The 13475-nt window shown below is 49.0% G+C and overlaps 1 protein-coding gene across 2 annotated transcripts in view; it reads right to left on the bottom strand.

The window, feature by feature from the left end:
- STK10 (serine/threonine kinase 10) overlaps positions 1-13475 on the bottom strand; it is a 107644-nt gene that overhangs the window by 59772 nt on the left and 34397 nt on the right. For both annotated transcript variants that reach the window (XM_023617241.2, XM_070233897.1), the window contains exon 3: positions 309-357. In XM_023617241.2, coding sequence (XP_023473009.1) covers positions 309-357 — 49 coding nt within the window. The remainder of the gene's footprint in view (positions 1-308; positions 358-13475) is intronic.

Genomic DNA, 13475 nt, shown 5'->3' with positions numbered 1-13475 from the left:
CATGAAGCTCTTACAAAATGGGTGGGGATCCCCACTCTTCAAAGAACCGCCCGCAGGTGGCTCCCTTTCCCCGCAAGAGTGCTGTGGGGTCGGGCAGGGGACGCTTGAAGACACGTGGCTTTTGAATGGGACATGTTCGTCTTCCACTGAGTGTCCTGCGTTCTCTCCAAGAACCCAACCCTTGCTCCCGAAACGGGACAGAGCAGGGAGCTGCTCCACAGGCCACGTGAATTACGGGGTGGGGAGCGAAGGACGCCAGTCCTGGACAGGGCCGACGGGGCACACGCACGGGATCACGGAAGACTCACCCAGCATGATGGCGTCCACGGCTCCCCCAGGGCAGAACTCGATCATGATCTGCAGAGACACAAAGCAGAGGAACGGTGAGCTGGGGCACGCGGCCCACGTGGTGGGGAGAACCCCGGTTCCAGCCTTGAGCCAGGCAGGGCCGGCCGGCACCCGAGGCCCCAGTGCCCGTGCTCCCCAGCCTCTCCTCCTCCCACCCCAGGGCGTTCGGTCTGCACCACCCCCTAACCCAGCTGCCACCCTCATAGGGGGCTCTCACGCCCAGAGGAGTGACTGGGGCACTGCATTTTTCAGAAAAAGGGAAACCAAGTTGCCATGGAAAACCACAGGTTCAGCGAACCCCCTTCCAGCCAAGCCTGCAGCCCACCCCCCCCCCGGCCCGCCTACTTGTCCCCACCTCCCAGCTGCCCCGCTTCCTATGTTCCACAGCCAGGGGGCTCAGAGGACACCTTGAGCCCAGGTACCAGCCGGCCAAGCCCTCCCAGAACACCCAGCACTGGTCTCTCACCTCCCTCCACCTGCCAGAGCCCAGGGCCCTCGCTGCAACAGAACATCAGAACCCCAGGACCTTGAAGACCAGCTCAGATGGAGAAACTGAGGCCCAGAAAGGGGATGTGACTGACCAAGGCCACTCGGATTGTTTGATGGCAGGTCCTGGATAAGAAAGTAGACTATCTAACCCCCAGGTCATTCATTCATTCAATCAACACACACCCAATAGATGTCCTTGGAAGAAAAACCGGACCCAGACCTTCAGGGGCTCCTAGCCCTGTGTGGGGGACAGAAAAGGACAAGTAAACAATGCCATGGGTACCAAGGCAGGCCCTCCCTCTCTGGTGCACCCCACTCCTCAGTCTTTCTCGCCCACTCTGAGCTCCTATCATGTGTGCAAAGACACTTTCTCTGTTTTCTTAAAGTAGGAACTCAGCTGGGTTGGGCAGGGGTAAAACGTCACAAGCTTGAGGACACACTGCCAGAAGCTCCTCCCAGCTCCGGCTCCTGGCTCCTGCTTGTGGCAAAGTCCCTCCAACCACGCTCAGCCGAGGCAGGCACACTGCCCACAGGGTGCTCAAAAAGGCCCCCTCGCTCTCCAAACAGGAGAGAAAACCTCGGCCGTGAGCTGCTGGGCCACAGTCAACTCTCCAGCCAGAGGAGGGAGGGGGGCCTCAGTGTTTTGATGAGGCCTCCAGCTTGTGGCCAACCTTCCAGAAGCTTCCTGGTGATGTAAATATGAGGCTGCAGCAAGCACGGCCGGACCCAAGTCCACCACTCACTAGCTGTGGCCTTGGGCAAGTCACCTCAACCATCCGAGCCTGTCTTCTCAGGGGGCTGCTGACGCTGTTGCTCTTAACTGGGCCCCATCACTGGGCTACATTTAGGGGGACAAGCCACACCTAGATGCCAGACCCCACAGCAGGTCAAGCAGGGGCTTTAAACTGGGCAGGGACACTAGAGGTAGAGGGGTCCTAGGGGCAACAAGACGGCGCTGGCCCTCCTGGCCCAGGGCAGCAGACAGGCCTGCACCACGCTGTGGAAGGCTCCTTGGTGCGGGAGAGAGCTACGCAGGGGACACTCGCCCGCTCGCACACCACCGCCTGCCGGGGACAGGCTCCTCCGGTCACTCTGGTCCTGCCTGGCCGGTGGAACATCGGGCCTAACCTCAGCTCCCCCAGGATTTCTCTCCAACACCACAGTGACCGTCACCCGAATAAAAGTCATCAGTGACGTACTAGTGTCTTGCAACCCAAACGCTGAGGAAGAGGGACTGCTTTCTCCCACCCACCCACTCAGTCATTCATTTGTTCATTTAACCAACCACCAACCAACCGAGCTTGTCCCCAGGGCTCGGGGGACGGAGGGACGCAGGACAGAGGCATCGACCTTTGCAAGCACAGCGCATCATTCTGCCTGTTAATAATTCTCAACTCCACAAAAGAGGACAGAAAACCCTAAGCATTGCTGGAAAAAGCCCAGCCACAGAGGCAATGGTGAAAAACAGAAAACGTGTCATCATGCAAAGCTGCTTCCTGTGAGCGGCCCCGACGATGGGGCGATAAGCACCCAACCCCACGGGCCTGACACGGTCGGCCAGGCCTTGCCGGGCGCCGGGCGTCTGGCCAGGGCTCAGTCAGTATGAGCTGTTACTAGGACTCCTTCCTTGCGCTTAGAGGTTCATTCTTTTTTGTTTTTGTGTGTTTTCTGAGATTCCATGAAAGTTATCCTTTCTCTTCTCATTCAGAAAATGCAAACAGGGACAAATGTTCGTGTGCAATTCTACTGAATTCTTGCACGCCCTGAAGTCCCACCGCCAAACCCAGGTCAGGAAGCCACACTCAGCTTCTCCACGCCTTCCCATCCGCGTGGGCCTGGCAACGCCCTACCTCGCTGTAAAATGGGGTAATACTGTGGACCCCCAGAATTACTGTAAGGACTGGATGAGGGGTGTTTATAAAGCCACGAGCCCAAGCCCCACACACAGTGGATACACGACAGGCGCAGACACTTGCTCTTTCTCTAACAGGGTGCAGGGGAAAAGGAAAAGGCGGCAGACTTGGGTTTGAGTCCTGGTAGTGCCACTTAACTGGCTACGTGACCTTGGTAAGCCACTTAATGTCCTTGAGCCTCCATTTCCTCATCTGTAAAACAGCCCCACTCAGCTCTGCCTCCAGCACAAAGACAGCGAAAGAGACGCACGACAGGAAAGCCACACCCAGTCACACACGCTGGCTGAATCTCGAGCAAACGACACACCAGAAAGCATCTCCCTGGACCACGTCATTGAGACTCCTACAAAGCCTGCCTCCCCGCACTAAGTCTATCAACAAACAGTCAGCCTGAGAGGCGGCCACACCCAGGCAGTTCCTGCACCTTTCGGTGAAACCATCCTTCACACGACACCCTGACACAGGCCCCTGAGAGCCCTCCTCTCCGAGGGCAGCACTAGGAAGGCGCAGCGTTGCCCCAAGCTGGTCTGCTTCCTCTTTGGTAATTCGAGAGCTCCGTGACCCCTTGCACTTCCCCTTTTCCTTTTTGCTTTGGCTGCTGGGAAGCTCTGAGCTTAGCTTTGGTTTTATTCCCAAGAATAAATGCACCAACTTTGGTTCTACGCCAGGATGGAACCCATGAACCCTCACACTTTGTATATGGACCCCGATGACTTTTTTCTTAGGAGACAACTGCCCTGTCACCCACATGTCACAAGTGTGAGGTTTCCTTTGCACAGCTGTCCTCGGCACTGACCACGGCATGTGGCAGGGATGTTCCCTTAGCCTTTCTGTGAAAATGGCCTGACCACTCTTACTTGTGGCAAAATATGGTTGGTTTTTCTTCTTTTTTTCAAAGTGGTTTTTTTCCTCCATCCTTTTGGTTTAAAATTTTTCAAAGCTTAGTGCCTTTTATGTGATGCAAAAAAAATTTCCCTTTCATGACACAGTTCTTACTGGGTTCCATTACATGGGTCTTGACACGTTACCTTCCAGCCTGGCAGCACTGGGGTTGCAGGGGCTTTTACATAAATGCATGGGGTTTAATTAACAAAATAAGAATCTCGATTAAAATATCAATAATAACAGTAAGCAAAAATAAAACGATCATCTCAATGCCGTAGGAAGTTACTCAACACGCATGCTTAGAAAAGAGCACGGAAGCGCATCATCAAGACCCCGGGGTCGTGGGATCTCTGGAGGCTGGGAAAGCAGAAGAATAGCGGATTTGCGGCAAACAGCAAAAAGGCCATTTCATCAGACCTGGTGCCCTGGGCATCATGGCTGCCCTTCCCCTGCACACCCAGCATTTCTCCCTTCCCCTTTGCGAAATGGCCATGTGAGCTGGGTAGGACTCATCCCACCCCTGGTGGGGAGAGGGCGCCTAAACCAATCAGGGAAAGTCTCTGCCTCTTGCCCTGACGGCTGGCTCAGGACTAGTCCAATCAGAGCGAAGCTGGTGAGTTCTGCTTGATGGTGTGGGATGCTGTGATGTCTCTCTCTGGAGCAAATTAGGAAGCATACAGCCCCGATGGTTGCAGGCAGCCACCTTACAACCATGAGGGAAACCAGTGTGAAGACAAAGCTGAAAGAAAGAGAAGGGTGGAGAGAATCCTGGCATAACAGAGCCCCACTCAAATCTGACCTCCCTCCAGACTTTGCAAATAGAATATACAAGCCAATTCATTTCTTCCGTTGTTTAGGTTAGATTAAGTTGAGATTTCCTGTTCCTTGTTACCAAAGCATCTGATCTCACAAGAGATGATGAGGCTGAATTAGGGCAATGAGAGAGGAGGACAAGGATGCCATCTCGTTGGGGAAATAAGATTTTCCTAGGAATCTTTAGGTGATAGCAGGTAAGAACACTACACCAGTGGTTCTCAAACATGAGCGTGCATCTGACTCGCCTGGAGAGCATGGTAACACACACATCACCGGGCCCCACCCGAGTTTCTGGCTCAGCAGGTCTGGGGTAGCATCCAAGAATCTGCGTGGCTGACAGATGCCCCGGGGATGCTGCTGCTGGTCCCAGAACCATACTTTGAGGACCACTGCTCTACAGGGACTTGCAAAAGAGCAAGAGGCCTGGGCCTTGGGGCCACATGGCTCCTCCCTCTAGCAAAAGCGGAACATAAGATGGTGGCAGAGAAATACTGGGGGCAAACTGGCAGAATTATCATTTCTTTGATGCTCCTTATTCACCTGAACTTCATCATCAGTGTTCCTTTTTCTTCCTGCCGCTAAGCAAAGAGCTAGGGGCTCGGGTAGGATGTCAGGTCACCCTGGCGAGCCTTTACCAAGTGATAGCTTGAGGAGCCCTGAGCACACCCAGAGGCTTTTGGGACTCACACTGTGAAAGTGGTCAGATGGAAACAGAGTCTATTTCAATGAGTATTTTCAAAGAAATAAGTATAAATAGAGTTATTTAAATACCCTTCCATCTTTTAAAAAAGCTTTGAGGGCCTCTGAATGTGTGTCAAGGAGTCTATGGGGGTTAGCGAAGATGATGTGGGTAGAAATGACCAAAAGCACAAGCAATAAAATAAAATATAGATACACTGGACTTCGTCAACAATAAAAACTTCTGTACGTCAAAGCACACTATCAAGAAAGTGAAAAGACAGGGGCCGCCCCGTGGCCGAGTGGTTAGGTTCGCGCACTCCGCTTCAGTGGCCCAGGGTTTTGCCCGTTCGGATCTAGCATTGCTCATCAGGCCATGCTGAGGTGGCGTCCCACATGCCACAAGTAGAAGGACCTACAACTAAAATATACAACTATGTACTGGGGGGCTTTAGAGAGAAGAAGGTAAATTTTTTAAAAATTAAAAAAATTAAATTAAAAAATAAAAAAGAAAGTGAAAAGACAACCCAGAGAATGGAAAAAATATTTGTAAATCATATATTTAATAAGGGACTAGTATCTAGAATATATAAACAACTCATAACTCAAAAATAAAAGGACAAATAACCCAATTTAAAAATGGGCAAAGGATTTGAATAGATATTTCTCTAAAAAAGATATATAAATGGCCAATAAGCACATGAAAAGATGCTCACCATCACCAGTCATTAGGGAAATGCAAATCGAAACCACAATGAGATATCACTTCACACCTGCTAGGATGCTTAGAGTCAAAAAGATGGACAACAATACACGTTGACGAGGATATGGACAAACTGGAACTCTCATGCACTGATGGTGGGAATGTAAATGACACAGACACTCTGGAAGAGTCTGGCAGTTCCTCAAAATATTAAACACAGCATTACCATATGATCCAGCAATTCTACTCCTAGATATCTGAGATCATTAAAAACATATGTCCATTAGCCAGACTGACCAAGAAAAAAAAGAGGACTCAAGTTACTAATATCAGAAGTGAAAGTAGGGACATTACTACCAATTTTACAGAAATAGAAAGGATTATAAGAGAGGACGATGAACAATGTATGGCAACAAATTGGATGACCTAGATGAAATGGACAAATTCCTAGAAACACACAATCTACCAAGACTGAACCAAGAGGAAATGGAAAATCTTAATAGACATACAACTAGTAAGGATATTGAATCAGTAATCAAAAATCTCCCAACAAAGAAAAGCCCATGACCACATGACATCACTGGTGTATTCAACCAAACATTCTTAAACTCGTCCAAAAATTGAAGAGGAGTGTCCAAAAAATTGAACACTGTCTAACTCATTCTATGAGGCCAGCATTACCCTGATACCAAAGCCAGACAAAGACACTACAAGAAAATAAAACTACAGACCAGTATCCTTAACTAATAGTAATGCAAAAATCCTCAACAAAATACTAGCAAATCTAATTGAGCAGCATATTAAAAGGATTATACACCATGACCAAGTGGGATTTCTCCCTGGAAGCAAGGACGGTTTAACATACAACAGGTGGTCAATGTAATGCACATTAATGGAATCAAAAGAATAAAAAAAACCCACATAATCATCTCAACTGATGCAGAAAAAAGCATTTGATGAAATTCAACATAAGAAAAACACTCAACAAACTAGGAATAGAAGAAAACCACCTCAACATATCAAAGGCCATATAAGAAAAACCCATCGTGACCGTCACACTCAGTGGTGAAAACCTGAAGGCTTTCTCCTCTAACATCAAGAACAAGGCAAAGATGCCCACTTTCTTCACTCCTATTCCGCATAGTACTGGAAGCCCTAGCCAGAACAATTAATCAACAAAAAGAAACAAAAGGCAAGCAAATTGCAAAGGAAAGGCAAAATTATCTCTGTTTGCAGGTGACATGATCTTACATGTAGAAAACCCCTAAAGATTACAAACACACAAAAAACTGTTAGAACTAATAAATGAACTCAGCAAAACTGCAGGATATAAAACAACACACAAAAATCAGCTGAGTTTCTATTCACTAACAATGAACAATCCAAAAAAGAAGTTAAGGAAACCATTCCATTTACAAATAGCATCAAAAAGAAGAAAATACTGAGGAATACTTAGGAAGAAGCAATAAACTTAACCAAGAAGGTGAAAGATGTGTACACTGAAAACTACAAAATGTTGCTGAAAGAAGTCAAAGATGGCACAAATAAATGGACATCCCATGTTCATGGATTGGAAAGCTTAATATTGTTAAGATGTCAATGCTACCCAATGCAATCTTCAGAGTCAGTGCAATCCCTAGAAAATCCCAATGGTTTCTTTTGCAAAAACTGAAAAATCTATCCTAAAATTTATATGGAATATCAACGAATCTGGAATAGCCAAAACAATCTTGAAAAAGAACAAAATTGGAAATCTAGCACTTCCTGATTCCGAAACTTAGTACAAAGCTACAGTAATTAAAACACTTTGGTACTAAGAATGACTGACATACAGACCAATGGAAAGAGAGCCCAGAAATAAACCCTTGCATACACGGCCAAACGATTTTCAACACAGGTACCGAGAGCATTCAATGGGGAAAGGACATTCTTTTCAACCAATAGTGCTGGGAAAACTAGATATCCATGTGCAAGAGAATGAAGACAGACCCTGAAACCTTACACCATAAACAAAAAATCACTCAAAATGGATCAAAGACCTAAATATAAGAGCTAAAACTATAAAACTCTTTGAAGAAAACATAAGGGAAAAACTTCATGACACTAGATTTGGCCATGATTTCTTAGATATGATACCAAAAGCACAGGCAACAAAATAAAAAGTAGATAAATTAGACTTCATCAAAATTTAAAACTTTTCTGCATCAAAGGACACTATCAACACAGTGAAAAGACAACCCAAGGAATGGGAGAAATTATTTGCAAATCACATATCTGATAAAGGACTAATATCCAGAATATATAGGGGCCGGCCCTGTGGCGGAGTGGTCAAGTTCGTGCACTCCACTTCAGCGGCCCAGGGTTTCGTCAGTTCGGATCCTGGGTGCGGACATGGCACCACTCATTAGGCCACGTTGAGGCGGCGTCCCACATGCCACAACTAGAAGGACCCACAACTAAAATATACAACTATGTACTTGGGGGATTTGTGGACAAAAAGCAGAAAAAAAAGAAAAAAGAAAAAGAAGATTGGCAACAGTTGTTAGCTCAGGTGTCAATCTTTGAACAACAGCAGCGACAACAAAAGAATATAGAAAGAACTTCTACAACTCAATAACAAAAACCAAAAAACGGGCAAAAGACTTGAATTGGCATTTTTCCAAATAAGATATAAAAATAGTCAATAAACACATGGAAAGATGCTCAACATCACTAACGAGGGAAATACAAATCAAAACCACGTGAGATACCGCTTTACACCTAGTAGGGTGGCTATTAAAAAAAACCCCAGAAAATTAGTGTTGGCACAGATGTACAGAAATGGCAACCCTTGTGCACTGCTGGTTGGAATGTGCAATGGTGTAGCCACTGTGGAAGACAGTATGGCAGTTCCTTAAAACATTAAAAATAGAATTGGAAAAAAATGGAAATGCCTTTGGGCCAGCCCCGTGGCCAAGTGGTTAAGTTTGCGTGCTCTGGTTCAGCAGCCCGGGGTTTCACTGGTTCAGATCCTGGGCGAGGACACAGCACGGCTCATCAAGCCATGCTGAGGTGGCATCCCACATGCCACAACCAGAGTCATTCACAACTAGAATATACAACTATGTACTGGGGGGCTCTGGGGAAAAGAAGAAAAGAAAAAAAGAGAAAAGAAGAAGATTGGCAACATGTTAGCTCAGGTGCCAATTTTTAAAAAAAGAAAAAAAATGGAAATGCCTTATGATCTTGGCAATTCCACTTCTGGGTATATACCCCAAAAAGTTAAAAGCAGGGTGCTGAACACATATTTGTATACTAATGTCACAGGAGCATATTCACAATAGCGAAAAGATGGAAACATCATCAACAGATGAACAGAAAAATAAAATGTGGTCTATACATACAATAAAATATTATTCAGCCTTAAAAAGGAAATTCTGACACACACTACAGCATGGATGAGCCTTGAAGACATTATGCTAAGTGAAATAAGCCAGCCACAAAAGCACAAATATGACGACCCCTCCTATACAAGGTCCCTAGAGTTGTCAAACTCACAGAGACAGAAGTAGAACGGTGCTTCCTGGGGCTAGGGGAGAGGGCATGGAAGTTTGATGAAAGGGGACAGAGTTTCAGTTTGGGAAGATGAAAAACTTGTGGAGATGGATGGTGGGGATGGTTGCACAACGTCATGAATTTTCTTGGCTCAATTTTTTGTTGCCTTAATGCCACTGAACTACACACTTTAAAATGGCTAAAATGGTCAATTTTATGTGTATTTTAGCACAACAAGAAAACATAAATCCACAGCCAAACTTGTATACAAATGTTCATAGCAGCATTACTCATAATAGCCAAAGAGTGGAAACAACCCAAATGTGCACCAACTGATGAATGAATGAACAAAAGCTGGTACATTCACACAATGGAATATTATTCAGTCATAAAAAGGAACAAAGCACTGACACATCCTACAACACGGATGGACCTTGAAAAGACGATACTAGTGAAAGAAGTCAGACACAAAAGGCCACGTATTATATGATTCATTTATAGGCAATGCCCAGAATAGGCAAATCCACCGAGACAGAAAGGAGACTAGTGGTTGCCAAGGCTGGGGGAAGGGGCATTGGGGGGCTGGGGGGACGGGGGTAGGCTCCCAGGGTACAGATTGCAGGGCCCTTACAATGCGACCTAAGTGCTCTTCAGCTCAGAAAACCACTGACACGGAGCGCCAAGGCCTGTCTGGGCCCTTGGTTCAGTCTCCCATTTAATCCTCACAGGGTCTGTAGGTCAATACTGTTATCATCCCCATTTCATAGATCAAGGGTCACCAAACTTTTTCTGTAAAGGGCCAGACAGTAAATGCTTTTGGCTTTGTAGCCATATGGTCTCTGTCGCAAGTACCCCGCCCCGCCATTGTAACCGGGAAGCAGCCACAGAGACACCTGAACGAACGGGCCTGGCCCGTGCCCTCACCTACAAATGCAGCTGTAGGCCAGGTGTGGCCCATGGGCAGCTGTTTACTGCCCTCCATTCCAGATGAGAAAACTGAGGCGTAGAGAGAGACAGTAACTTGTCAAGGTCCCCAACTAATAAGAGCTGGGGCCAGGATTTGAACCCAGATGCTCTGACTCGAGAGCTCATATTCGATCCCTGGGCTCGACGTGGCTGACCAGCTGCGAGGGCCCACAACACGTCAGACACCATCCCCACTGGCACCTGAACATCTTTACTGTAAGGTTTCAACTCAACCTGTGAGGCGGGAATGGCCCTCCGGCCCCACCCTGGGACTCCCAGCGGGTACAGGCAGAGCCAGGATTTGAACCCAGGACCGGGTGATGCAGGGGGCTCTCAAGAGCTGCCCTCTGTTAAGAAGGCGGGCTGCCTGAGCTTGGACACAGGAGGCACGCTCCGGTAAGGGAGGCGCTTGCTTTTTCCAGGGCCCTTAGCACACTGGTCTCCCCCCTCAGCACTCCGGAGCTCTGTTTCCCTGGGGACCTCGGCTGTCCACACGCCCAGAGGGTGTCCGATGGGGGACTTCACAGCAGCCCACGGTCGCCGGCTTTCTTCTCTGGCTGGAGGCCAAAGGAAACTAGAAACCTGTGCTTACCTCTACCCCCCATCAGTTTATATTAAGCAGCTGTCACGGTGCAGGGTCAGGGTCAGGGCCTTGCTACGAGATCCTGGCAGGCCACACCACCTCTCTGATCATTCATTCATTCATTCATCCATTCATTCATTCGTGGGTTTATCAGGCATCTCCTCTGCGCCTGCACAGCTCAGTTCAAGGGGCACTCTCCCTCTGGGCCCGTGTCCTCTCAGAGTCACCCCAGGACTGGTCGCCATGAAAACTTCTTTGGAGCTATGCCAGGGAGGAGCCCGCTCAACAGTCCCCAGGACCGACATGGCCAGAATGTCTGTCTCTTCGTTACCAGACCGACCCTGCAGGACTCAATACTGACACCAAGGCACTGGGCCAGCCTGATTCCCCCTTCGGAATAACACACGCAAAGACAGCCCCATGTGTGCAGCTTTCGCCTCCACGGTCTCAACCTCCCCACGAGGTGAGCGGCTGCCGAGTTAGTTAACCGGATCAGCCTCAGTTTCCCCATCCATGACATTCAACAGAGACTGAGAGTTCCCTCTGTGCCAGGCCCTATGCCAAGTGCTTCTCATGGATTACCTTGCACTCCCTAATTGAGGTGGGTGTCCTAAAAAATGCCTACACTTCATGGGGTTTATCAGGAGGATTAAATAGGATAATGTACGCCAGGCACTTAGAACACTACCCGGCACACGGTAAGTAAATGCTTGATAAAGTTACCGATTATCATCAGCATTTGGTGATATTTTATTCCCATTTTAGGTAAGGGGAAACTGAGGCTGAGAGAGATTGCGGTCACACAAATAGTAAGCGGCAGAACCAGGACCTGAACTGGGACTGATGTGGGCTCGGTTCATCTCCCCAATGGAAGAGACCTGGTGACCCCCAGCCCCCTTCCTCGTGCCTCAAAGAGGAGGCCACCAAAAGCTGGAGTCACACAGCCCCCGGGTGGGTAGGAGAAAGGGCCCCTCTGTGTCCTTGCTCCAGCCCTCACTGGGTCCCCTGTTCAGCACACATACCAAATGAGCTTGCTCACCAGAGATAAGGGAGCCAGGCCTGCCCGGCCCAGATAAGAGCGGCTGGGACCACCCACAGGGTCTAACATTAACTTTTACAGCCCACAGGCAGCGGGGCCACACAGCAGGATCGCAGCAGCAGCAGCGCCACCGCCCAGCCCTCCCCAAGAGAAAACTGAGGCGCGCTCACCACCCTGGTGACCACACGGTGCTCTGGGCCTGGGTCCCTCCCCTCCTGGGCCTTTCCTGAGGCCAACAGGAGTACCGGGTACACAAAGGTGCTCAATAAATAAATGTGGGCAACACCCCTGGAACTAAATTCAATAAGCCACAGCCAGGAAGCCTGGACATAGTCCCAGCTCTGCCACTGTCCGTGGGGCTGTCACAACCCCTTTCCTGCTTTGAGCCTCAGTTTCCCCATCTAGAAAATGAAGCTTTTAACAGCTGTGAGATCACCTACAACATTGACCCCTTCAGTTCAAGATGACAGAAGTCACTTTATCATTGTGTCTGCCATTCATATTTATAAACGCCCACTCCTATCATCCAATAGCAGAGCCTGGACGTAGTATGTGAGCAGTAAGTGTTTGATGAATGAATGAGTGAATGAACGAATGAATGAATATGAATGAAACATTTTAGTAGCCTTAAGATGCCCAGATCAGGGCAAAAGAGCCAAAATGGGACTAACACAGCTGACAGGGAGATCCTGCAAAGAAAGTCAGACAAAAGCAAGCCAGTGACTCCCTCTTCTGCCACCCGAGGGAGCAGAGACGAGGGCTGCCATCGCTGAGCACCGACTGCGTACCTGGTACGCACTAAGCGTCCGCTAGGCATCCCTTCACGTGCTCCTGTGAGCGCTGACACTCGCCCCTGCTTAACGGAGGGGGAAACTGAGGTTTAGTGGGAAAAGGGCCTCCCCAAACCACTCAGCTCCCGAGCGACAGAAGCAGGCTATAGACCCTGGTCTGCCTGATGCCAAGACACAGCAACAGCTGCAGTGCACACCGTGGGCAAGCCCTGTGCCTCTCTGGGCTTGTTTCCTCCTGCATTCAGCCCCCCAGGCCTCCCTGTACTGAGAGCCACTGTCCCCTGGGCATGGGGACACCCCATCAGCGCAGAAGACAGAGGCTCTGGTGACTCAACAGAGGCCTGCAGACAGAAGTCCACAGAGGCAGCCACCAAAACCACAATGGTCAACAGAAAAATGTCTCCAGCTTCTCAGCAGCCTGTCCGCGTAGGAGGAGACCCAGAACCTCCGCACTCCAAGCTCAAGGCCAAACAATGTGGCCATTGAGCCTCCCAGGAACGCTGGGCCTTGTCCCCCACCCCAGCCCCACCCACCCCCACAGAGCCTGGGGAAGGAATCGGGGCTCCCCCTGGGGCGGTGTGAACCCAGTGCCCCAACAGGAAGGAAGGACATCTGGGGCTCAAGGGATGACCTTGGGGGCCCTGGGGGAGGCTGTTCTATCAAAGCCAAAGGGACCAGCGACGATCCAGGAGCCTCTGCACCCGTCTGGCACATTATATGGCCCCTTTGC

Source organism: Equus caballus, chromosome 14 (assembly GCF_041296265.1).
Source record: "Equus caballus isolate H_3958 breed thoroughbred chromosome 14, TB-T2T, whole genome shotgun sequence".
Taxonomy (NCBI): domain Eukaryota; kingdom Metazoa; phylum Chordata; class Mammalia; order Perissodactyla; family Equidae; genus Equus; species Equus caballus.
Note: the sequence above shows the minus strand (reverse complement) of the source record. Positions and strands in the feature narration are given on the sequence as shown.